General features: G+C 39.3%; 1 protein-coding gene across 3 annotated transcripts in view; it reads left to right on the top strand.

Annotated features, from left to right (window-relative positions):
- Positions 1-26,511, top strand: part of ttc21b (tetratricopeptide repeat domain 21B) — a 93,936-nt gene that overhangs the window by 12,590 nt on the left and 54,835 nt on the right. For all 3 annotated transcript variants that reach the window (XM_041201427.1, XM_041201426.1, XM_041201429.1), the window contains exons 2-10: positions 2,163-2,292; positions 2,403-2,513; positions 3,750-3,916; positions 5,821-5,943; positions 6,906-7,063; positions 10,006-10,090; positions 10,714-10,812; positions 13,595-13,787; positions 18,837-18,934. In XM_041201427.1, the coding sequence (XP_041057361.1) occupies positions 2,163-2,292; positions 2,403-2,513; positions 3,750-3,916; positions 5,821-5,943; positions 6,906-7,063; positions 10,006-10,090; positions 10,714-10,812; positions 13,595-13,787; positions 18,837-18,934 (1,164 nt within the window). The remainder of the gene's footprint in view (positions 1-2,162; positions 2,293-2,402; positions 2,514-3,749; positions 3,917-5,820; positions 5,944-6,905; positions 7,064-10,005; positions 10,091-10,713; positions 10,813-13,594; positions 13,788-18,836; positions 18,935-26,511) is intronic.

The following is a 26,511-nucleotide window of genomic DNA, read 5'->3' as shown; positions in this document are numbered from 1 at the left end:
TATGATCCTCTCCCAGTAATATGCTGATTGTGTCCCTTATTAACAGCACCGCCCTACCTCCTTTTCTTTTTTGCCTATCCTTCCTAAATGACAAATATCTTTGAATGTTCAGTTCCAAGTCTTGGTCATCCTGTAATCATGTTTCTGTAATGGCAATTAAATCATACCCATTTCCCTCTATTTGTGCCTTCAATCTTTTTGTGCAAGTTGCATGCATTCATATAGAGTGCGCTTACATTCTGATCCTATTTGATGCTTGCCTTTGCTTTGCCTGTCTTCTAATTTTGCTTACCTCTTTTCAACTACTTGTTATCAGCTTTGCTTCCCTTCAATCTGAGCTCCCTCTCAGCTTCCCATCCCCATGTCAATCTAATTTAAATCCTCTCCAACAGCACGAGAAAATTTCCCTGCAAGGATGTTAGTCGCGGTCCTGCCAGGTTGCAACCTGTCTATCTCGGACATATCCCAGAACCAGTCCCAATGCCTCAGAAACCTGATGTCCTCCCTCCTACACCAATTCTCCAGCCACAGGTTCAATCCCCCAATCTTCCTGTTCCAGTGCTCCCTAGCGCGTAGCACTGGAGTAATCCTAAGATTACTGCTTTTGAGGTCCTGCGTTATAATTTCTTTACTAACTCCCTAAAATCTGCTTTCAGGACCTCACCCCTCTTCCCACCCATGTCATTGATACCAATGTGGACCATGACCTCTGGCTATTCACTACCCCCCCCCTCCCCCACAGAAGAATGCCCTGCAGCCACTCTGTCACATCCTTGACCCTGGCACCAGGGAGGCAACATATCATCCTGGAATCACGTCTGTGGCTGCAGAAATCTGTCTGTTCCCTTAACTAATGAATCCCCTATCACTGTTGCTCTTCGACTCTTGTTTCTCCCCTCCTGTGCAGCTGAGCTACCTGTGGTGCCATGGACTTGGCTCTTGCAGCACTCCTCTGAGGAACCATTACCCCCATCGGTATCTAAAATGGAAAACAGTTAGCATGCAATATCAACTCAGAGGACTCCTGCACTACCTGCCTGGTTCTCTTAGACTGCCTGACAGTCACCCATTCCCTCTCTGTCTGCACACGTTGTTCTCTCCCTCATCTGCCTAAGACTTGCACCTTATTAATATTGTGGATTAAGACTGAAATTATGTGAAGCTCCCGCTGTCACCTTCTCCTGTGTCCCTGCTGTTGACCATACCAGCTCGCTTCGCTTTATTTCTGAGCGGTTTTCAGTTTCAGTATCTCTTCCATTTCTCTCATTGCAATCCTCAAGCTCATATTTTCCAGTAGACCCATTTCCAACTCCCTCAGCATCCCCGCCAACCAAATAGTAACCTTTTAATTACCTTTTCCAGCTCCAATATTTGATGATATTAATTGTTGCCTTTGTTCAGATGATTCTGTTTATCAATACCATTTATCACCGATCCCTTTTTCAAAAATTGTGCCTTTGGTCAATCTGTCTTCTCCAATTACAGCCCTCCATTTTTTCTTTCCTCTTTAACCTTCCATTTCTTGCAAAAGAAATATCTGACCATCATTTGGCATTTTCTCCTGTTTTTAAAAGTGAGATTGAAAATTTGTATGAAGAATTGTAACTGTTAACCAGGATTGGTGTTGCACCTCTCCCAGTGCGGAGCACGAGATGGGAAGGCATGTCACTTTGCTGCTGTGAATGGCCATGTAAATCTGGAAATTAGTAGCTGGATGGCACAGGGGCTGAGTGTTGTGGCATATTGTTACAGAGGGGTGTTCTGATCAAAACTGGAATTTCCAAAATCATTAACCTGATAAAAGCTAGAGGTATACATCGACGAGTTTTTCATCCAAGGATTAGAACTGATTGGTGTTAGTGGTTGAGATATTAATTCATTGAAATCTCACTCACTCATACAGAGTAGAATAGGAGCCAATATGTCCATTTGTGTTGCTGATTGCATCTCTTAATATGTTGGTGCAGAACATTATTCATGAGGTCTGGGAATTGGAACAGCATTTGTTCCCTTGATATGAGGTCAACAGGTTGCGTGAAGGGCAATCGAATGGAAGAAAATCATCACATGAAGAGAAGGGCGAGGGAAGGAGGAGTTCCAAAGAGAAGACAAGTACTGAAAGAACAATTCAATGTACTTATTTTAATCTTTTTATTTTGCAGGCTCTAATAAACTATTACTGCCAAAAAAAATATTTTAATCATATCCAGATTGCAGCAGATGAGGGCCTCAAAAAATATGGCAATGATGCTGTATTCCTATTTTTTCATGCTTATGGGATCCTTATGGAAGGTAATTAAGTGCAATGAAAATGCTTAACGTATTTTCATAACCGTCAAGCATCACCAGTAACAAAACTTATTTGATAACTTAAAAATATTGTCTTTATTTTGCACATGTAGATCGTATTCAAGAAGCTATCCGTGAGCTTGAGGCTATTAGAGAAAAGCAGGATGTGTCGCTGTGCTCTATAATGGCTCTCATCTATGCTCATAAAAAAAGTTTAGCTCCAGGTGAGTACACATAGCATACGTTATCTGGCAATGAAGAAATGGCATCACTTGTCCTTAGTAAAATAATATAAAATTTGAAGTAGGACTCTGCATTACAAATATGTTTAATTAATTTAGATTGGATGCTCTTTATAATATTACAGCCTACAACTTATACATGTCTCCTACCTGATTTATATTTGTTTAGTTTCCTTATGTAGGTTTAAAACCCTGGAGTCTGTGTTTTCGTCTTACGACAATTGTGTCGCTTTATGTTAGCTTCACGATAAATATATGACTACTACGTCTAAGTACTGTAAAGAAAATTATTACTGACCTCCAATTTTTACCTTGTAGAATGTAAAATAAAGCCAGGCAGGGAATTCTGCTGAACTACTGAACAATCCTTGTTATATCCACAATTCTATCATTCAGTTTCCAGTAATCACCGCTTATTCTTTCCTGAAAATATCCACATTCATATTTTCTACCCCAGAACATACTTTTTCTTCAGTACTAAACTATAAAACCTTGGTATTCTCATCCTTTGAATTGGAGCTACCAGATTTTACCTTTCTCTTTTCTTTTTTATATTTGTGCAGAATACGATTCCCATGATTCACTTACTACCAACATTTTCTTTTCCCTCACTCTCTATCTCCTCCAGAAGCCATTAAATACTTGCTGTGGAATAGACCTGATTGCCCTAAAGTTGCCATTATTTATGTCAAAGCCTTGAACAAACTTTGAAGCGTAAGAGCTGAGCCGCATAATAATCAGAAGTGGGAACTCTGACTGAATTCTCCCCTATAATACAGATGCTGTGGACAATTATAGTGCCATGACTACTGCTACAGATGAGATCAGTTGTCTCAGCACAAACTTGGAATCAAACCTGCGACCTTTCTACTATGTATGATTTGGCTGCTCGCAGTACTTTTCTCAACTACTGGGGAAACAAAGCTTGACATCTAAATAAAATTTTGTTTTGAACAGGCAGTCATTTTAATGTAAGATTCAAACCATATTTTCATTAAATAAAAAGTGCCAGAAAATAAAAACTAATTAGATCAAATAGATAAGCACTAAAATGTTCAGAACAAAAACAGAAACAAAAATACCTGGAAAAACTCAGCAGGTCTGGCAGCATCGGCGGAGAAGAGTACAGTTGAAATTTCGGGTCCTCATGACCCTTCAACAGAACTAACAGTTTTGTTACAGAAATCCTGAAGTAGTTTTTTTTTGCATTGATAAAAGATCGTGATGCCATTCAAGAACTTGATAGCAAGCTAAAAGATGACCGGAAAACTGCAGGACAGATGGCATTGTATTTTGCGGGCATCTTCCTTTGGCATGTTGGGCGTCACGAAAAAGCTCGTGAATACGTTGATAGAATGATTAAACTTTCTAATGGAGCAAGAAAGGTTAGTATATTTTTAAAGATAACTCTATGGAGAAATTGATAATATTACTTAAAGGGAGAATTTGCACAAATGGATGTCCAATTGCCACTAACTAGCAATTTTAAAGTATACATGATAAAGAATGATTGAGACACACCAATGAACATGAAGATATCTACTTTTGAAACATGGATTTAAGAAAATTCAGTAAAATACAATTGCCCTTTCAGTGGTGCATAATTTGCCCCACATGATGTGAAATTGTCCTTATAAAGTTACTTTTTCAAAAATGATAGTTAAGTACATTCCAGTATATGTAGATAACAGGCAAGATTTTCTCCGTGGGCTTCAGGACCCTGCCATCAGTCTCAAATGAGATAAGAAACCCACACTCTATAATCAACTGGCTCTGATTTTCCTTGATTTGGCCAAGTAATAGCCAGAATGTGGGCTTGCCGTTCACTTAAGGAGCTGGATGGTGTGGGGGTGGGATGGGGTGGGAGGGGCGGTGAAGGGTGATGCTTTCAAAGCTGGAAAGCCAATAGGCAACTCTTCAGCACTGAGAAAGTAGGCTGATTTTTCGGGTAAAGAGAGAGTGGGCTCCCAGGATGGAACTTTTTAACATTTTAAATATTATGTCTTCAGCATCAGGGCTACCCACAGGGTGGCCTGTGACTGCAGTTGAAGCCTATCAGGTGGGGAGGCCTCCACGCCTGCCTATAGTGTTGCCACTACCTGCCACTCCTCTCCACACTACCAGGAGGCTGCCTCAATTGTTCTCCAATGCCTCCGGGGTTCTGGAGGCCAACTAAGAAATTCCAGTTGGCCTCTGACAATAGGCCTTTAATAAGTTCAATTGGCTACCCACCACTTAAGGATGCTTAGGCTTGCCCGCCACCACCCCCACCCCCCCGTTCAGTCTTTATATTCAATACACTAAAATAATGTGGAGGGAGTAAATGCTGGAAATACACTGCAAATTAGGCAGCATTTTATATTTTTATTTCAGCCTTCCAGCAATTTTTGTTATCCAAACATAAAATGTTTCCCAATTATTTGGTCTGTCATATTTACCAGACTGAATAGAATTAAGCTGCCAAATGTTCTTTATAAATACTTTTTCAGTGTGATTGTTCAGTGCTTCCTATTTCTTTTTAGATTTAGTTGCTGAATGAAGGATTCAATAGGTTGCAGTGCAAAAATTTGCAAGTGGGTATATTTGTCCTCATTTTATAAACCCATGACCCCAGTGTAAATTGTATTGCTAATGAGATTACCAGGATTCAACTGTACAGAACCATTTTATGGTAGAAATTATCTGATAATTTCCCTTGGTTTTTTTCCTATGGTATTAACCACCATTTTTCTTTTAAAGAAACTATATGTCATTGGTGTGCTGTTCATGGTGATTCAGAAGATATGCTGGAGGTCTCAACCTATCTATGTTTAACTGAATTAGCTAGTTAAATAAACCAAACAGTAACTGACTATTACAAAAGCAAAACACTGCAGATGCTGGAAACTTGAAATAAAAACAGAAGATGCTACACAGCAGGTCTGGCAGCATCTGTAGCGAGAGAAACAAAGTTAACGTTTCAGATTGATGACCTATCAACAGAGTTCTGATGAAAGGCCAATGACCTAAAATGTTAACTGTGTTAATTGGTCTGCTGAGCACTTTCTGTCTTATTTCAATAACCAACGACTGCCACTTTATTAGTTCTTTAAACATAGTGCCTAACAATAATAAGGTAATAACTGATTTGTGTGCAGTTGAAGGTGCCAAAGTGTTTGCATACCAGTCAAAAGGGATACTAAACTGATGCCTTTGAACTTGTACTTTCTTTTCTAAATTTAATCAAATGTAGTGACCTACTATATATGGCACATACATCAGTGTGTTAATTAGTGTACTGTCATTCCAGGGCCTGATTTTGAAAGGATGGATCGATCTAACCAGTGGGAGAGATGTGTATGCTAAGAAGGCCATCAAATATTTTGATGAAGGAATCCAGGACAGAAATGATGTATTTGCTACGATGGGGAAGGTGAGTTTGATGTAAAAAAAAACTGCAAAATCAAAAGGAGTGAAATTGGTCTTCAGTGGTAGCAGAAAATGGGTGATGGAAAAATTTGCTGAAGACTTAATTTCACATCAAAATTATTTAAGAACTGAATTTTTTTCATGAAATGTTGCCCATTGTTAGCAGTAAACAATTCACTGTAGAAGATAATGCAACAGTTGAGTTAATTTCTTGAGTTGTAAATACTATCTGTTCTCCTACCCTACCCCAGCCCTCCACCCAAACCCAACAGAGGTAAAAAGTAATGAGTTTCCTTTAAAATGTAATTTGGATTTTTCTCTTTTGTGTGCACTCTCTTTCTGTCAGTCTCAGTCAAATTTTATTTCTTGATTACTGCAGCATGTTCCTTTTCCATATACATATTTCTTTTGGTGTTAACACTCTTTCCAAAGCATTTAGCCTGAATACCATACACCGGAATGGATTATCCTTGCACTTAAATTAATGGAAGAAAAGTTGACTGTCCTGTCCTCCTGCCTGAGTTTTTTGTTTATTGAACCTAGGCAATGCAAATGTGCCAACTAACAAAATGGGAAGGTATGACAGTAGTAGGCCATATATCAACCAGTATACATTTTCTATCCTGGAAATACACTGACTCAGCTGCAGCAGTTTCTAGTCTTCTAAGTAACTGAGTTTTATGTGACTTTTATGCAGTTTGAATTACAAGCTCAAAGATTTCTTCCTGCTAGGTAGGAATAATGAAGTCATAAATCTGTTGTTTATGAATGCATTTACAACTTCACTATACCTAGTGCACATAGTGCAAATTTTCAGCCAGTATTATGCCATAGGATTTGATGAAAAAAGCTCTTCACTCCAGTGATCTTATCTTCTCAAAATTATAACACAATTAAGGTATGTAGATGTTGTATTTGCTCAAGTTTCTATTTTAGTTCCAGAATATTCTTTCTTCTTAATAATAGGTGCAATATCTTGAGATGCGTCAAAACTACTCTGGAGCTTTGGAAATGGTAAACCAGATAATAGTTCATTTTCCTGGCTTCCTGCCAGCTTTTGTGAAGAAGATAGAACTCCAACTAGCCCTGCAGGATTGGGAACAGACAATCGAGACAATACACAGGTAGAGAAGTCAACTTACTATGAAAGCAACCTTGTTACATCTTGACAGTGCGTGAGTGATTATGGCAGGTCAGAATGTTGTGTTGGACCTGCATATTGCACAGCTTACTTACAATTAAGGAGAAATTTCAATCTGCACCTGCATTGCAGTAAATGGTCCCCAGTCAGTATCTGTGAAGTGTAATCACAGTAGTTCTGTGCATGTATCTATTGCAAGTTTAAGTTACAAGAAAGCTGTTGTTTTCAAACGTTAAAAATGCAAGGTAACAGTGTCCAGAAAGACCAATGGATGTGGATTCACACAGAGATAACGTCATAATCCAACTGGTTAAAGCTCAAATGGGGGTGAAATGGATTTCTGGAAAGATGACCCTGAAACTGGTGGTGTAACACCATTTAATGTGCTCCGGAATCAGAATCAAATTGGGACTTGGCTCCAGAAATATATTTGCACTAGCCATACACACACAAATGACTTTGCATAGGAAGGCAAAAGCAAAAAACTGCGGATGCTGGAAATCCAAAACAAAAACAAAAATACCTGGAAAAACTCAGCAGGTCTGGCAGCATCTGTGGAGAGGGTCACAGTTAATGTTTCGAGTCCGAATGACCCTTCAACAGAACTAAGTAAAAATAGAAGAGAGGTGAAATATAAGCTGATTTAAGGGGAGGGAGGGACAAGTAGAGCTGGATAGAGGGCCAGTGATAGGTGGAGATAACCAAAAGATGTCACAGACAAAAGGACAAAGGTGTGTAATAATACCACCACCTTCAACACCTCTTTGTCCTTCTGCCTGTGACATCTTTTGCCTATCTCTCTACCTATCACTGGCCCTCTATCCAGCTCTACTTGTCCCACTCCCCCCACCCCCAAAACCAGCTTATATTTTACCTCTCTTCTATTTTTACTTAGTTCTGTTGAAGGGTCATTCGGACTCGAAACGTTAACTGTGTCCCTCTCCGCAGATGCTGCCAGACCTGCTGAGTTTTTCCAGATATTTTTGTTTTTGTTTTGCATGGGAAGGCATTAGTTCACTTTAAAACAGTCTATAATTGTTACCCGGATAAACAGAACCATGATAAAATTATAAAAGAAATCTACCGTTATAGCATTGTTTCCATTTTTAATTATCAGCTTTCATTTCCAAGGAAACCTGTTGCTTATTACTCTCCACTCATTAATTGATGGATTAGTAGTCCCCTGTGTTGAATGATACTCAAAGGAAGTGCTGAGGGAAGGAAGCAGGTTGTACTTTGGTTGGGGAACTTCAATTTTTATCACTAACAGTGGCTCCCTGTCACAATCTGTAATCTTATGGCCCAGCCATCCTTCATTAGAACATTGCGCCACCTGAATGCTAAATATAAAGGGCAGAAGATTATAGACCATTATGAACCGATCAAAACCCTGCAATATCATCACACCCACTTGAAATTAGTGATTGGCAACTAATAAGAAGAAGGAACTCTGCTCCCGTAATTATAGAAAAGCCCAATGCACGAGTGTAAAAGATAAGCCTGAAGTATTTTCAAACATATTCAACTCAAGAGGGCAGTCTCACTTAGCCGACCCTGAGGTCCCTGCCATTATAAATATCAGTGTCCAGCTAGTCTGGTTTATGTCATGTGACATAAGAAATGGCTGAGTGCATTGGATGCATCTTGACCCTGACAACACCCTGGTTGTAGTGCTGAGACCTGTGTACTAGAACTCGCAGCCTCTCCAGCCAAGGTTTTCCAGTGTAATTGTGACATTGGCATTTATGTTACAATGTAGAAAATTGGCAAGCGATATACTATCTAATTATTGCCCAATAATTGGGAAATTGATGGACAATACTACCAGCATCAAGCAACACTAAATCCTTAATAATCCACTCACAGGCACTATAATCATCCAGCTCCAGATGTTGTCAGTGCCTTGATTCAGACAGAAACTTGCTGAATATCAGAGGAGAGGTGAGAGTAGTTACTTTTGTTAAGGCAACATTTGCTTGAGAATGACACAAAGGAGCATTAGCAAAACTGAAATCAGTGGGAGTCTCTTAAGTTTAAAAACACTTCAGGAGTGGAATCCTACCGCAGATGAAGGAAGATGTTTGTGGTTATTGGAGGCCAATCAAAATCTGGAATTAAAAGTACTGATGACTATGAAACCATTGTCGATTGTTGTAAAAATCCATCTGGTTTGCTAATACCCTTTAGGGGAACCTGCTGTCCTTACCTGGTCTGGCCTACATGTGACTCCACACCACAGCAATGTGATTGACTCTTAAATGCCATCTGAAATGGTCTAGCAAGCCACATAGTTCTCAAGGGCAATTAGGGATTGGCAATAAATGCTGGCCCAGCCAGTGACACCAACATCCCGTGAACGAATATAAAAAAAATCACTGCAGCCTCGGGATATCCCTACAGCGGTTCTTTATGGGTGTCCTCAACTCAGCCATCTTCAGTTGCTACAACAATGACCTTCTCTCTATTATAGGATCAGGAGTGGAGTTCTTGCTGGTGATTTTACAATGTTCTTCACCATCATGCAGTATACTCCACATCCTAAGAACAAAAAAAAACATTAATTGGAAAACACAATTTTGTTGCCTTTCCAGGTGCACTTTATTTTCAGTGATCAAATAGATGTGCATGTCGTGAATATAACTTATTTATCTGATGAAGATATTTTCAACATGTTTACACTTTCACTACTATAAGAAAATAGAAGTTGGCTTGTGTTAACATAACTATGTATATCTTGTGCAATACAATTTCTTAAATGCTAAGACAAATTTAAAACATAAATTCTCCAAAAGCAAAGTTCAGTACCATTACAGTTTCTCAATAAATAGAATGCATTTAATCCATCTGGTAAAATTTAGAGATTAAGATTCCATTCATTTGTAATTTAGTACAGTAATTTAAAATTTATTCTAAAATCTATCACAGACTCTTACAGAAAGACAGTCATAACTTTGAAGGTCTAAGGATGCTGGCCCTCCATTCTTTATGCAGAGAGGGAAATACTAAGGAGGTAAGGAAAATGTTATAATGAAGCACCAGTTACAAGTGATCTATTATTTATAATGTCAATACTCATCAGTGTCAAGCCTGGTCAGGTTTTCTCAAATCTGTTCATGGGTGTTATTTGTGGCAACGTTCAAAGCTAAAGGCCCCATATTTCTGCCTCCTTCAACAAATTGTTGAGGAGATACTAAGATCTGTGCCACATAAAATCATGTGCTAGTTAGTAATGTTGTTCTCGTACTGTATGGGGATTAAAACCTTCAGCACTTTTTGAATGAAATGTATTTAAAGAGATCATTTTCAAACTCTTAAGTGGGAGTTGTGCTAGATGCTCTGTCAGAAGTAAGAACTATGGGGTTATTCAACATGCATCTTCAACTCAAATTAAAATTTACATTAGTTTCCAGATAACTGTACATGATATCATCTGTATTAAGGACCTATGAAAGGTCAAAATATAAATGTGCACTGTTGTCAATTTTCTGTGTGTGAAGCAATTGAAACAACATTTAGCAAATATATTTAAATATATTTAAGTTTCATAACTAATAATACATAGGTAATGATTTATTAAGGTGTACCATTCAAAGTCTGAAATGGAATTCATATTAGTTATCAACATCTTTCCAGGCTGGCTCTAGACTTGGTGATCTGATCAGTGTACTGGACCGTTTTGAACCACATAATCCTGATCTCTTTTATAAAATGGCACTGGCTTTCAGTAGGATGGTAAGTTTGTTAATATTTTGAAACAGAAATATTTTTCCCGATAGCCTGAGTAATTTGATTCAGCAATTAGCTGAGCTATAAAAATTATGCAGAGTCCAAGTTTGATGCTAGCCTGTGCTGAGTCAGTTAATCGCTGTCAAAGTGGAAGTAAGAGTTCAGCAACTCTCCTCTGGAGCCTTGGGCAAGGTTCTCACTTCTGGCTGATACCCAGCCAGCTCTCCTGGAAGTGTGTGTGAATATTGGGCGTTGAAGAGTTCAGGCTTTATGATAATACCCTCCATGATTAGATAACTTAATGATATTGTTGACACCCAATATAAATTTTAGCCCCTTCAGGGTAGCTGCTACAGCAAACCTGCTTTTGGTGGAACTATATTCCAAAAAGTAGTCATGATGAAAGAAATTGGATAAAATTGTCAGGAGATGAGGGCGGGGTGAAAAAATTTGAGACTAGAATTTAATTTTTTTACAGAAAGGAGCTGATATTTTATTAGTTTTAACCTCTCTATTTTGTCTACTCATCACCTTTTTAAATTAGGCATTTGCTAGATATGTTTCCATTGTCTTTCTCGATTATTCACTTTTACTAAAAACATTGTATAAGTAGCACAAGTAAAGTACTGCAGATGCTGAAAATCTGAAATAAATCCTGACCTAATCTGAAATAAGGAAATGCTACAAATAGGTCAGGCAGCATCTGCGGAGAGTGAAACAGAGTTACTGTTTCAGGTAGCTGATCTTTTGTCAGGACTGAGATAGGTTAGAATGACTGAGGGGAACAGAGAAATTAAGATGGCCAATGTCATGTTGGCAGTTCACAAGGAAAAGATCTAGAGAGGGTAAAAGACCAGATGGAGCGGTCCAGGTGGAAAGGTGAATTCTGGAGAAAGGGTCTTCTGTGTGAGGGGGAAGATTTCTGGCCACATAAGCGGGAGCGGAGGCAAAGGCACAGGAAGGAGAGCTAAGTGTTGTCTAAATTCACTGAAACAGGGTGTAAAGGAATGGAAATTAAGGACTGATTGTTCAAGGTCAGAGGGAATCGTGAAAAAGCAGCAACAAATGAGATTGGAATAAGGAATAGAATTAGAAGAAAGTGAAAGGGAAGAAGGATGTTAAGGGGCATTGGTATCCTTGATAGTTGATGCTTATGATTCTTGACACCTGAAAGGAAGGAAAAAGGTTTTTTTCAAACACTGAATGAAGCAAAGGATGAAATTGAACTGCAGACCAGGATAGCTTCAGCATAGTAAATCGTTGCTGTTGGAGAGGGAAGTGTCAACGACCTGAAATGTTAACACTTTGGCTCTCTCTACAGATGCTGCTTGATCAGCTGAGTATTTCCAGCATTTTCTAAACATATAAACTGACATTAGCAGAGTTACTTATACATTTTGTGTGGCTCTGAAAGCTTGTGTTACTGATTTCTGTGAAGTTACTGATAAAAGATACAATCTGGGTTTTACTGAGAAGGGGCAAGGGGCAGGCAGCCAACCCATTCTCAGAAGGCAGGGGCATTTTAATATGTTAATGTGGCTAGAAGTCTCAGGTTAAACTTTAGGTTTAACAGTGGCTGGCTGGAAACCTGGTAGCTACAGCAAGGTGAGGATAGCCTCAAAGAGAGGTTTAAATGAATAGGGAGGGACTCAGACTATGGAAGAATTTGAAAGTGAGAATAAATCATTTCAACTTAATAAGATAGGGCACAGGAAACTGGTGTAAGCCACCAAGGGTGATTGGTTAGAACTTATTATGACAGATTAGGAACAGTTTTATTCTGAAAAAGTTGGGGGTCATGGGGCAGGAAAGAGGGCATTGAAATAATAACTTTTAGAGATGACAAAAATTTGTCTGGTTTTCAGTAGCATTGAGACTGAAATGGCACAAGTGGAATTGGGCAAGCTTCATGACAGAAAGGATGTAGGGATTAAATCTCATTTTAGGGTTGAACTGGAAACAAATTTGAGTAAGGTCTGATTCAGTATGAGCGACTGGGGGAAGGAAACAACAGTGTGGGGAGCCAAAAACTACACTTTTGGACTTCCCGAAGTGAAATTGGTGGAGATACAGCTCATTCATGATTTGAGGTGCGGCAAACCTTTTGAAAGCGTGGAGATGTCCATTGATCTGGATGGCTGATGAAGATCTGGGTGTTTTCAGCATTTTGTGATAATTGAATGCTTTCTATCCAATTAACCCTGGACCCATCATTTGTTATTTACTGTATTGGTAAAATAACTTTGGTCCAGAAAATCCTCAATGCAACAATCTTCTCCATTGTGTGGGATTGCACCAGCTGGGTACCTGCATTGATGACCCTGCTGGAATATGCAGCCAATGGGAAGTCATCTCATTTAAATGCAATTGCCCAAGCCATTACTGCAGCATTGCCTGTAATCACATGCCCTGGATGGTTGCAAAATGCATCCTTGATGTCCAGACTGTGACTCCAGCCACGAAAGATATGCTGACCTCTGCAAGACCAAGATCTTAGGAACTCTGAATAGGGAATTTCTGCCAGGGAAATAGGGAATTCTTGTAAAGTCGCATGAGAACTTTTAGCACAAACTGTTATCTAACATATGCACTCCCATCAGATTTATGGTAGTGGCACAAGTGTGCCAAGAAGGTTGAGGAAGTTCTGTTTCTTTGTGCTTCATTTGTTTACATGGTTGTCAAAGTAATATAGAAGTTCACCTTAGAATGTAAGAAACTTTAGTAACTGAAATATTTGAATTATAATTTGCTGATTCATGTAAATGATCACTTATGTATGTTAATATAGTGCGGACGGAACCAGATTGTCCTTCAACAGACCTATACCTTGGTTGAAAGAGCATTCAGCATGTCTTCACGTAATGCAGAGTTTGCAAATGAACTCGGCTATCAGATGGTATTACAAGGAAAAGTAAAAGAAGCTGTTAGGTGGTACAAGACCGCAATGTCACTAGATGAATCTAGTGTCCCTGCATTAACTGGTATGACTATTTTTATTTATATCCTTCAAGGAAATCCTTTATCTGTTGCCTTTGTGAGGTGCAATTATTGTTAGTAGCCTTGGAACCTCTGACACAATAGTGGCTATGCAACTTGTTTCCCTCAGGCTCCAAGAGGAGATTTCAAAATCCATACCTTCCCAGCATTGGGGCTTTAGTTTTGCTTTGGTATTCCTATCTTGGATACTGGTCCATGTTTCTAACTTTCCTGCCAATAGTTTACAGTGTGATTCTTTTTTAATTGCATAAGTTTATTTTAACTTGGTTTGCTATCTGCTAATGACTACTGTTGCGATCCCTGTAAAGACCAATAACTTTTAAAAGGATATTTGAGTTTCCAGTGACTGACTGGAAGGATCTCTCAAGATTTCAAGTTTTAAAACTTTTGCTATAATAAACAAACTAAAAACAACATTGTCTAAACACTATTCAGTAGGCAACTTATACTTTAAACGATGGAAAAGATCACCCATTTAACTTTCAAAACAACCAAAAATCCCCATCTACGGTTTTACTTTACTCTGTCCTTTCAATGGGCACTTCATTCTCTAGGAACTAGTCCAAAGCTATTCTCATCACTCACTACTTGCTTCCTTATTCCTTTTCCAGCCGAATAAATTCTAATCACCAAACTGACTTTCACAGTGAGGGTTACATGAAGATTCCTCCCTCTCGCCAAAGCTAGTCAAATGTTAACATCTCATTTAACATCTCATGAACTTGGTCCTTTCAACCTAAGCATGAGCTCCCATCCACATTCAGCATGGTGAACAATAGAGCCTGGTTGCCTCTATCTCTCTGCTCTCTCTCAGATTCTTGCAGACTGACCTGCTTCTGTCAGGTTCAGTGATATCTTAGATATCCCTGTAAGCCAAGACAACAGTGGCTTGCCATGGGCTCTTACCCTCTCAAAGCAACATGAATCACATGAACCATGTAACCAGGTGGAAATGCCAATTAGCTCTCCTCTAGATGCCTAACACCATTCCATCTTGAATTAAATAGACAGTGTAAAGTGTAACCCTTTACAAAATCTGACATTCTAAACACCTCCCGATGAAACTCAGAAACTAAATATCGACACAGATGCTCCTGCCATTGTCTACCGGTGTGAATATCTTGCACCTTCTTTCCAGTAAAATAACTTGGGCCGCCCTTAACCTTTAACAACCAAACTACCCAGGCTTGTTGCTGGGCATGGTTCAGAGTAGGTCACATGACCCCCAGACATTCCCAAACATAACAGAGAAACATAGAAAAAAGGAGCAGGGTAGATAATTTGGCCCTTTGAGCCTGCCCTGCCATTCAATATGATCATGGCTGATCCTCTATCTCAATGCCATACTCTTGCTCTCTTCCCATACCCCTTGACTTTAGAGTCTAGAAATCTATCTATTTGCTTCTTAATTATATTTAGTGACTTGGCCCCCATAGCCTTATGTGATAGAGAATTCCACAGATTCACCACCCTCTGAGTGAAGAAATTTCTTGTCATCCCAGTCCTAAATGGCCCACCCCATACCCTGAGACTGTGACCGCTTGTTCCAGTCCCGCCAGCCAGAGGAAGCATCATCCCTGCATCCAGTCTGTCCATCCCTGTCAGAAAGATCCCCTCTCATTCTTCTAAATTCCAATGAATACAGGCCTAGTTGGCCCAATCTCTCCTCATATGACAATCCTACCATCCCAAGAATCAGTCTGATGAACCTTTGCTGCACTCCCTCTCTGGCAAGTATATCCTTTCTTAGGTAAGGAGCCAAAACTGCACACAATACTCCAGGTGTGGTCTTACCAAGGCCCTGTACAGCTGCAGTGAGACATCCTTGCTCATGGATTCAAGTCCTCTCATAATGAACTCGCCATACCATTTGCCTTCTTAACTGCTTGCTGCTTATGCTTGCTTGTTTTCAGTGATTGGTGAAGAAGGACACCCAGGTTCCTTTGTACATTAACATTTCCCAATATATCACCATTTAAATAATACTCTGCCATTCTGTTTTTCCTGCCAAAGTGGATAACTTCACATTTATCCACATAATACTGCATCTACCATGTATTTGCCCACTCAGTCAACTTGTCTAAATTGTCTTGAAGCCCCTTAACATCCCCCTCATCACCCACATTCCCACCTAGTTTTGTGTCATCAGAAAACTTGGAATATATTAAATGTGATTCCCTCATCCAAATCATTGATATATATTGTGAATAGCTGAGGCCCAAGCACTGTTTCCTGTGATACTTCACTAGTCATCTCCTGCCACTCTGAAAAAGATCCATTTATTCCTACTCTCTGTTTCCTGTTAGTTAACCAATCTTCAACCCATGCCAATATATTACTCCCAATCCCATGTGCTTTAATTTTGCACACTAACCTCTTATTTGGGACTTTATCAAAAGCTTTCTGAAAATCCAAATATACCACATACACTGGTTCTCCCTTGTCTGTTCTGCTAGTTATGTCCTCAAGAAAACTCCAGTAGGTTTGTCAAACATGATTTCCCTTTCATGAATCCATGTTGACTTTGTCTAATCCCGTTGATATTTTTTAAGTGTCCTGTTATCTCATCCTTTATAATTGCCACCAGCATTTTCCCTACTATTGATGTTAGGATAATTGGTCTGTAATTCCCTGTTTTCTCCCTCACTCCTTTTTTAAATAGTGGGGTTACATTTGCTACTCTCCAATTTGCCAGGACTGCTCCAGACTCTACAAAATTTTGGAAGATGATAACCAATGCATCCACAGTTTCCATGGTCACCTCCTATGGTACCCTGGGATGTAGATTATCAGGCCCTGGGGATTTACTGGCTTTTAGTCCCATTAATTTCTCCAGCACTTTTTTTTTAGTAATACTAATTTCCTTCAACTCCTCCTTCTCACTAAACCCTTAGTTCCCTAATATTTCTGGGAAGTTATTTGTGTCTTCCTCCATGAAGACAGAACTACCATTTCCTTGTTCTCTGTTATAAATTCTCACATTTTGGACTGTAAGGGGCCTGTATTTGTCTTCACTAATCTTTTTTCTTTTTACATACTTAATATAAGCTTTTACAGTCTGTTTTTATGTTCCTTACAAGTTTACTCTCGTACTCTACTTTTCCCCTCTTAATCAATTTCATGGTCCTCCTCTGCGGAATTCTAAACTGCTCCCAATCCTCAGGTTTGCTATTTTTTCTAGCAACTTTATATGACTCCTCTTTGGATCTAATATTATCTTGTACTACTTTTGCTAACCATGGTTGGGCTGCTTTTCCTGTTGCTTCAGAAAGGAATGTATAACAAATGCATGCATTTGTTTCTTAAATATTAGGCATTGCCTATCCACCATCATGCCTTTTAATGAACATCCCCAATCTATCATAGCCAATTAACCCTCATACCTTTGTAGTTTCCTTTATTTATATTTAGGACCCTCGTTTCGGATTGGACTACTTCATTTTCCATCCTAATGAAGAATTCTATCATGTTATGGTCACTGTTCCCTAAGAGACTTTGCCCAGTCTATGTGTAGATTAAAGTCACCCATGATTACTGTACCACCCTTGTTAAATGCATCGCTAACTTAAAACTTATGAACCTCATATTAGTAATACTGTTCCACTACCACTACCCAAACAACACTGCTGATGTTTCTGCCTCCCGGATTGATTCATTGCTCAGTTACTAAGATAGCACTTCATCTCAGTATAGCAGGCCATGCCCCATCGTACACATGGCTCTGAAATTGTCAAATTCAACATTCATCCTCTAAAGAAACATTGTAGTTACTATCACAAACAAGACAGGGAGGATGCAGACCACAGCAGGTTAAAAGTACAATTCTCAATGTCATTTAGGTAGATGTTCATCACCAGCCAAGTGCACATCCTGAACTTGTATGTGCCTGCCTGCCATGTTCCAGATTTTCTTCAACTGCCGTGTGACCCTGACATCTTGGGTCACCACAGGGGCCCCAATAAGCCATATCCATGACCTTCTTTAATCATCTCATCTTCAGCTTTTCTTCACCAGCTATCAGGACTTGGGCTTACTTTCTTTGGCTGTTGCCAGGCTTTAATTTTTTTTTGTGTCTTCAACCATTGCTGGTCACTTCTAGAAATCTAACCGTTCCAATAACCACAGGGTCGGTACTCTAATCTGGTAGCAAGCCCAGTATCCTGTTTGCCATGATGATGACCCATTTCATGCACTCAAGTCATGCATAAGCCATCTGGTTTCTAGCTGTAAGCCAAAGCCAATGTCCATGTTGATGTCACGCACATTTTGGCAGCTGCCCAGAACCCAACCTCCCTCCCCATTTCCTGTTGCGCTCCTTCCAGTTGTGCTTGCCCTCTTCCACTTCCTTATAGGAAGTGCCCCATTATTATGACCACATCTCCAATGCCCAAGATGGAATTTATACAGCCAGTGATTACTCCCACAGGGACTTCTGGAGGCGGTCTGTTCAGAGAAACATAAGAGGCAAGGAGAAACAGAAACCTAAGCCAGCTGAGAAGAGGGCTCTAAGGAAAATAAAGGCATGAGAATCTTTCTAATTCTCAGCTCACTGCTTTCATGTGCAAGTGTGGTAGACTGTCATGTCACAATGGGCTCCAGAGCCATACCAGGTGATGTTTTAACATAGAATTGACCACCCAAGCGCAAACCTCAAATGCCAGACTGAAGGCTGCTAGGTTGATTCCTCCACAAATTACAAACCATTTAGAATGGCTTGATCAGCACCCTCACCCATCCAAAGTACATTATATCCTAGCACTGGTTTACTTTTTATTCTTCATATTTTCAACCCTCTAAACTTTTCTGTTTTCAACTTTACCTCCTTCTTAATGTGTGCTGTTTACATCTTCTCTGTGAAATGTTTTAGTGAATTCTATATTTATGTATTATAGAATGCAAATTATTGTTGTTGAATTAATGAAGATATATTGAGAAGTTTGTGTTGATTGCCCAAAAACCCTTTGTTCGATAGACATATATAGAAACCATTTTTATGAATGGTAAATAAATTTTGCATGTCTTTGTAACTCAAGGTATTATAAGATGCCAATTAATTGAGGGACAACTGGAAGATGCAGAGCAACAATTGGAATTTCTTAATGAAATTCAACAATCTATTGGAAAATCTGGGGTAAATATATCTTTGTTAATTTCAATTGTACTTAACCTCTTAAATATAGCCAACCCCTTTTTATATGCCTATATTCCTGCTATTCTGCTTGTAGCTGCCTTGATGTGCATCTGAGCATCAAGTTTCCCATAACACCTCACACCCAAGCAGCAGGGTAACCTTAGAAGGCTATATGCATATTTATTTTATCCTATCTAAATCTCTAAGACAACCAATTGTTCATCTTTATTATAAACCATGTTATGCAAATATTATGGTTTGAAAACTTTACATCTTTAATACTTCAAGATTGCAGTAATTCTTCATCTGCATCTAAAGGAAGTATAATATTTAATTACTAATACCAGATATAACTATATAATTAAATGCTCTTTTTCCCCCCTTGCAATTATTTAGTGCTTTGATGAAAGCACAGAAATTCAAGATTATTGAACTTTGGGTGACAGGTGATGCAGCTCTGTGGATCTCTCAAAATCTGAACTGCTTAATTAACTGTTAATGTGGACATGCAGTCAGTTAGCCAGCCAATAGTTCTATAGGCCTGATTGAATTGACTTGCTCGGTCAGTGTGGACAAATTACTGCAGTTTGCCAGTTGGAGGCCTTCTTATCTGCATGTGCAGTTAAATCAATCAATTCAAATCTCTCATGCTGCAGAGAACCACGGTGATTGATGACACAAATCCCATAAACCTAAATCTGTTGATTTGACTGCAGACACTAACAAAAATTAATTAGCGGCAAGTTCTAACCACGAATCTGTAGCAATTGCCTTTGCTTTAGTTGGAGTGTCTCTTAAAGAAACTGTGCAATTTTTATGCAAATAGGTTTCAAACAAAGTTAGTTAGTTGTGCAACAAAAATTGCTGGAAAAACTCAGCAGGCCTGACAGCATCTGTGGAGAGAAAGACAGAGTTAATGTTTTGAGTCCTTATGACTCTTCTTCAGAATTGAAAGTGAACAGGAGAAAAGAGACAAGTAGAAATCCTGTCAGAGAGAAGAGCAGTACTTCTTCATGGTAGGCATTCCTGGAAGAGAAGTGGCAGTCAATTAAACACTAGATAAAAGCAAAATACTGAAACAAAAGCAAAAATTGCTGGAAAAACTCAGCAGATCTGACAACATCTGTGGAGAGAAAGACGGAGTTAACGAAGAAGAGTCATAAGGACTCGAAACGTTAACTCTATCTTTCTCTCCACAGATACTGTCAGACCTGTTGAGTTTTTCCAGCAATTTTTGTTTTTGTTTCAGATTTCCAGAGTCTGCAATATTTTGCTTTTAGTTAGTTATACAGTTCTGTGTTCAGCTGGAGTTAAAGCAAATAACTTAACACCCTACAACAAAACTGCAAATTTCTGTATTTGCTGATGGCTGCAATTGTTGCTGGAAAATTGCTTTATATAGCACACTTTAACATACTAAAACTTACAAAAGCATTTCAAATTGACAACCGAATGTTTGGAGAGGTGATCAAAGGCACCATCTAAGAGATTGATTTTGTGGAAGCTTTTGAAAGTGAGGAAAGGGTTTGCATATTGGAAGATTTGATGGAGGAAGAATTGTTGGTCGATTAGGACCAAGGTAGTGGAAGGCCCTGTACCAAAAGTGGGCCAGGAAGAATGGGGATATGTGAAAGAGGCCAGAGTCAAGGGAAGAGTCTTGGAGGAAGTGAAAATTCCCATTTGTGAACAGACCTGAACAGTAACTAATAAAGTGCATTAACTAAAGTGGGACTGGAATAATTACAAAAAAAATTTCACCATGTGTTGAAATAAAAAGTGCAAGTAATTATGGAAATCATTTGCATTTGGGCATTTAATTTGGAAGATTGACAAACCCTGCCTCCAAAACAACATAGAATCAATTGAAATGGCAATCATTTCGGGATTGTTGAAAACCTACACTTAGAAAAGGAAGAACTTGCATTTGTATACAGCTTTATCATGCCTCGCAGAAAAGCTTCAAATTTCATATACAATGAATCATTTTGAAGTGAGTCATTATATATGTTATGAAATTATTTTTTAACCTTCCACTAAGTAAATGTTTAAAGTGCAGTCAGCCACTTGGATTGTTAGAGAACTAATAAAATACACCTTCAACTTCTAAACATCTGGCATCAGCTTTACTGCTCAACTAAATTGCATTGAATGCTTGCTTAAAAATGCTGACGGGTTAGATTGGCTTTAAGATAATCATACACATCTGACATAAAAGCTACTCTGCAGAATTAATAAGGTACTGCAATTAGTGAAAGTGGTTTCCTCTTACATTTCTGAAAGCCCATCTCCAGTGATTTTATTAAGCTAATTTCCGATGTCTTAATGGATTGAAAAGTGTTATCCTAATGTAGAATTTGGTTCCATTGGTCAATTCAGTGTTCATTAACTTCACTGAGAACTGAAAGAAGCATTTTCTTTTGAAAAATAATGGCTGAATGCAAACTATTGTTGAATGTGACACAAACATATCTATTTCAATGTCCTCTTGTTACTCAATTAAGAATGTCATATTCTAAACAAAGTTATTTAAGATGAATTAGAGATGATTCTGCAGCCAGTATTATATAGAAAAATGAAAAAATTGTTGAAAGATGTAATTCAAGTTATATCTTTTCCAATTATTTCTAGAAAGAAAGGGCAAAATTATGTGGAGGCAATGGGGTTTTGGCCATCGGAGATCCCTGAAGCGTCTCTTTTACAGAAGACCCGCTGCATCTTGTGCCACTCAGTGATGAGCCTTCCTCAAGGTCAAGGGCCACGGGGCTGCAAGTCCCACTCACCAAGGGCTGCTGGCCAGTCAGAGGCTGGCAGCTCTTTGGTGCTCAGCAGCGCCTCTGGGGAAGCAGTGGCTGTTGAAGGTACTACACCCACCTGAGGTGGGGTACATGTGAGTGATGGTAGGGGTAGAGGGATGGTCAGCATCAAGGGCAGGGGATGGCTTTCAGCAATTTCCACCTGACCCCTTTCTGATTCCAGGTCCCTCGAATAGACACTGAGTGTCTTTGAATGAGTGATCCGCCCTGGGACCCCGCAAGCAAACTTGCGAAGGTTTGGTTGTTATGCTTCCCACATGGCAAGCCCCTCACCTGCCACTGGATTAATATCACTGGTGTTGGTATGAGGCCCTTACATGGGCATTAATTTGCTGACTTAAGGGCCTCAAAAAGCAGCAAGGTGGGCAAGCTGCCCATGAGCCTTCCGCCACAGACTTAATCGGGGCGGAGACAGGAAGGTGACAGGGTTCCCACCTGCCACCCTCCGTCCCATTCAACTAAATGACCTCCGCCATGAAACACATGGGGGCAGGGCACAAGCTTCTGCCCATAGACTTACATTTATATAGTGCTTTTCAGGGACACTGGACGCCCCAAAACACCGACGGCAATGAAATATTTTTGAAGTGGTGTTACTGTTGTAATGTAGAAAATGTGGCAGCCAATTTTACAGAGAGCAGTGCGATGATGACCAGGTAATAGGTTTTTTTAATGTTGATTGAGGGATAAACATTGGCCAGCTCTTCTTTGAAATAGAGCAATGGGATCATTTACATCCACCTAAGAGGGCAGATGGATCCTCAGTTCAACCTCTAATCAAAAAGATAATACTTCCTTCTGTTTCAGTTGGTTCCACTTGTAATCACAATCTGGTGAATCAGTTGTCAGCTGCAATTCAATAACAGGTTCAAATTTCCTGTAGTCCAGGGAGCTGTGAAGGCTGCCCTCCCTGGTATGTAGGGACTTTAAACCACTGGACCTGCTAGTTAAACTGCAAATACTGACAGCAAGGTTATTGCAACAATGAGCCTGTCTTGACTGGGACAAAATCAATCTCTTTAGATAGAATGACCATTGCAACCTCACTATTAAGATTAGCAAGGGCTGTGCACATTCTAAATCAGTGCTTGAGACTTTAAATAGTGTTACTCAGAAGAATTAGGAATCAATTATGATTTAAAAGCTTGGTTTCTTTTAAATTTAAACAATTGGTTGTGAATAGGTTGATTTCAAGAAAAGGTAAGTTAAAATTAAAATCAGATAAAGTAGGAATAAAAAGATAAGTCAGGATGAAAGGAAATACACGGCAAGCACAAGTAAAGTGCTTATTTTTAAATTAAATTTGTACTTTGCATAATTTTGCATTGAATTGGATTAAAAGTGCAGAAATGCAGATACTCATGACATTTGTTTCAGTGTTAACAGGAGAACTGAAAATTTAGGAACACATATTCATAACATATTAGCATGGATAAAGAATTGGTTAGCTAACAGGAAGCTGAGAGTAGGGATAAATGGGTCTTTTTTGGGTTGGCAAGCTGTTTTTAGTGGAGTGCCACAGGGACCAGTGCTTGAGGCCTCAACTATTTACAATCAATATCAATGACTTGGATGAAGCGATCAAATGTATGGTGGCTAAATTTGCAGTTGACACCAAGATAGGTAGAAAGTCAATTGTCACGAAGTAGAGAGCCTGAAACGGCATATAGACAGGTTAAGTGAGTGGGCAAAAATTTGGCAGATGGAGTATAATGTGGCAAAATGTTAACTCGTCCAATTTGGAAGGAAGAATAGAAAAGCAGTATACTATTTAACTGAAGAGAGATTGCAAAACTCTGATACAGAGGGGTTTGTCTGTCCTGGTAAATAAATCACAATAAATTAGTGTGCAGGTAAAGCAAGTGATTAGGAAGGCAAATGCAATGTTGGCACTTATTGCAAGAGGAATGGAATATATAAGTTTTACTGTAGCTGTATGGGGCATTGTTGGGACCACATCTAGAATACTGTGTACAGTCTTGGTCTCCTTCTTTGGCAAAATATATAATTGCTCTAGAAGTAGTTCAGAGAAGGCTCACTTCATTCATCCCTGGGCTGAGGGGCTTATCTTATGGAGAAAGATGAACAGGTTGGGCCTATACCCATTCAAGTTTAGAAGAATGAGAGGTGATCTTATAGAAACCTATAAGGTCCTGAGGGGACTTGACAGGGTAGATACCAGAAGGTTGATTCCACTTGTGGGGGAGTCTAGAACTAGGGCATACAGTTAAAGAATAAGAGGTCTCCCTTTTAAGACAGAGATGAGAAGAATTTTTTTTCTCTTTTAGAAGGTCATTAGTCTGTGGAATTCTCTTCCCCAAAAAGGAAGAATGCTGGGTCATTGAATTTATTCAAGGCAGAGTTAGACAGATTTTTGATAGACAAGGGAGTTGAGGGTTATGGGGGGCAGACAAGAAAGTGGAGTTGAGACCACAACCAGATCAGCCATGATCTTATCGAAAGGCAGAGCAGGCTGGAAGAGCCGAATGGCTGACTCCTGCTCCAAAATCCAATGTTCCTATTGACACAAACCCAAGAAGACGGGAATGTCTCTGGATATCCCAGAGCCATGAGGGTTCAAATTTCCTTCATGAAGGTGATGATCTAAAATGTTTGACAAAAGTTGGATGGCAGTTAAGGCAGCAATATCTTGAAGTTTTGTTTTACGTTTAACTACCCAAGTTATTCTTTAATTGTATTAAATGTGGACCATTCCCATGTTAACATTAGACTTGAGGGAGAATTCTGCAGTCAATCTCCCACTATTTACTTGTCGCAGGTCAACATGGAGCATGCAGCACCAGTGTCATGTCATCCCTTGTAATTTTGAGCAGATGCAGAATAGTTCCTTTGACAAATGGATACATAAGGACATAAAGAGTAGGAGCATGAGTAGGCTATTTGGCTCTTCGAGCCTGCTCCATCATTTCATACAATCATGGTTGACCTTCTACCTCAACTACACTTTCGCAATCACTACTCCCACACCCCTTAATTCCCTTAGTATTCAAAAATCTATCTGTCTTGAATGTACTCAGTGACTGAGCATTCACATCGCTCTGGGGTAGAGAGTTCCCAAGATCTACAACTTTTTAAGTGAAATTTCCCTTCATCACAATCCTAAATGGCTGACCCTTTATTCTGATACTATGACCCCTAATTCTAGTCTCCTCAGTCAGGAAAAACATCCTCCTGGCATTTACCCCTTAAGAATTTTCTATGTTTCAATGAGATCATCTCTCGTTTTTCTAAATTATAGGAAATATAACTGTAGTCTACTGAATCTCCCCTCATAAAACAATCCCATAATCCCAAGAATCAGTCTAGTGAACCTTTATTGCACTTACTCCAAGGCAAGAGTATCTTTCCTTAGGTAAGGAGACCAAGGCTGTACATAGTACCCCAGGTGTGATCTCACCAAGACCTTATACAATTGCTCTCATAATCCAATCACTTTAAATTAAAGGCTAACTTACCATTTGCTCTCCTAACTACCTGCTGTACCTGCATGTTAATGAACATGTATGAGGATACCCAGGCCATTCTGAACACCTACATTTCCCAGTTTGTCACCATTTAATTAATATTCTGCCTTTTTAATTTTCCTTCCAATTTGGATAATTTCACACTTTTCTATGTTATATTCCATCTGCCATGTTTTAGGTCAATGACTTAACCTGAGTAAATAAAAACAGGAAATGCTAGTAAAACTCAGCAGGTCTGGCAGCATCTGAGGGGAGAGAAAAACAGTTAACATTTCGAGTCTATATGAAGTTGAAAAGATTTAGAAATGCAATGGTTTTATGTTGTTGAGAAGGTGTGGAGCAGGTGGAGCAAAATAGGTGGTCAGGGATAGGTTGGAGCTCAGGAGAGATTAAGTGACAAAGATGTCACGGACACAAGACAAAGGGAGTGGTAATGATAGTGCTAAAGACTAAGGCAAGTGCTAATAGTGGCATAAAGGTCAGATAATTAGTCATTTGATAGTAAAGAACTTGAGTATGGCTGAAAAAAGAGACATATTTTGTCAAAGCTTTTCGTCTTGCACTCACCAAGACAATTTGCAAGAAAATAGCAATGTCGGGGAAACAACATATTTACACTGTATAAGAGAGTGCTGATTGGTTGGCAAGTGATACAGGCATTGCCATGGAGAATGCACCAGTTGATGGTGACTGACAGTTAACTGCCAAGCATTGTTTGAAATTTAACCCAGGCAGCTTGACTATGATTGGTCAAGACAATGCCTTGGGGAATGAACCAGCAAATGGCTGTCACTTATTTTGTTTAGTTGAAACCGACGCAGTGTATGTACATGTTCTTTCTGTCTGCAAAAAAAAGGGCACTGTGTATTAATATATGTAGCTTCCAGCACAGGCAAATGCACCACACTACAAGCCCGACTGACAATCTTAAATTGGTTGTCAGTATAATTTTTAGCATACTGAGGATCATTTAGCAAATGTTGTCCAATCGTGGAATCACATCTAATGTTGTCAGATAGCAGAATGTGTTAATAGCAGAGCAAGGATCGGCACTTCCTGAAAGCAAAACATGAGAACAAGTTACAGACTGGCCCTTGGGGGTGGGATGCACAGAATCAATATGGAGGACAGAGTTTATGGCCTGAAGTTGTTGAACTCAATGTTAAGTCCAGGAGGCTGTAAAGTGCCTACTTGTAAGATGAGGTGCTGTTCCTCCAGCTTGCGTTGGGCTTCACTGGAACATTGTAGTCCATCCCTTTACAGCCTCTTTACATCCTCA

The sequence above is a fragment of the Carcharodon carcharias genome, chromosome 12 (assembly GCF_017639515.1).
Source record: "Carcharodon carcharias isolate sCarCar2 chromosome 12, sCarCar2.pri, whole genome shotgun sequence".
NCBI lineage: Eukaryota > Metazoa > Chordata > Chondrichthyes > Lamniformes > Lamnidae > Carcharodon > Carcharodon carcharias.
This window is presented reverse-complemented; position numbering and strand designations above follow the sequence as displayed.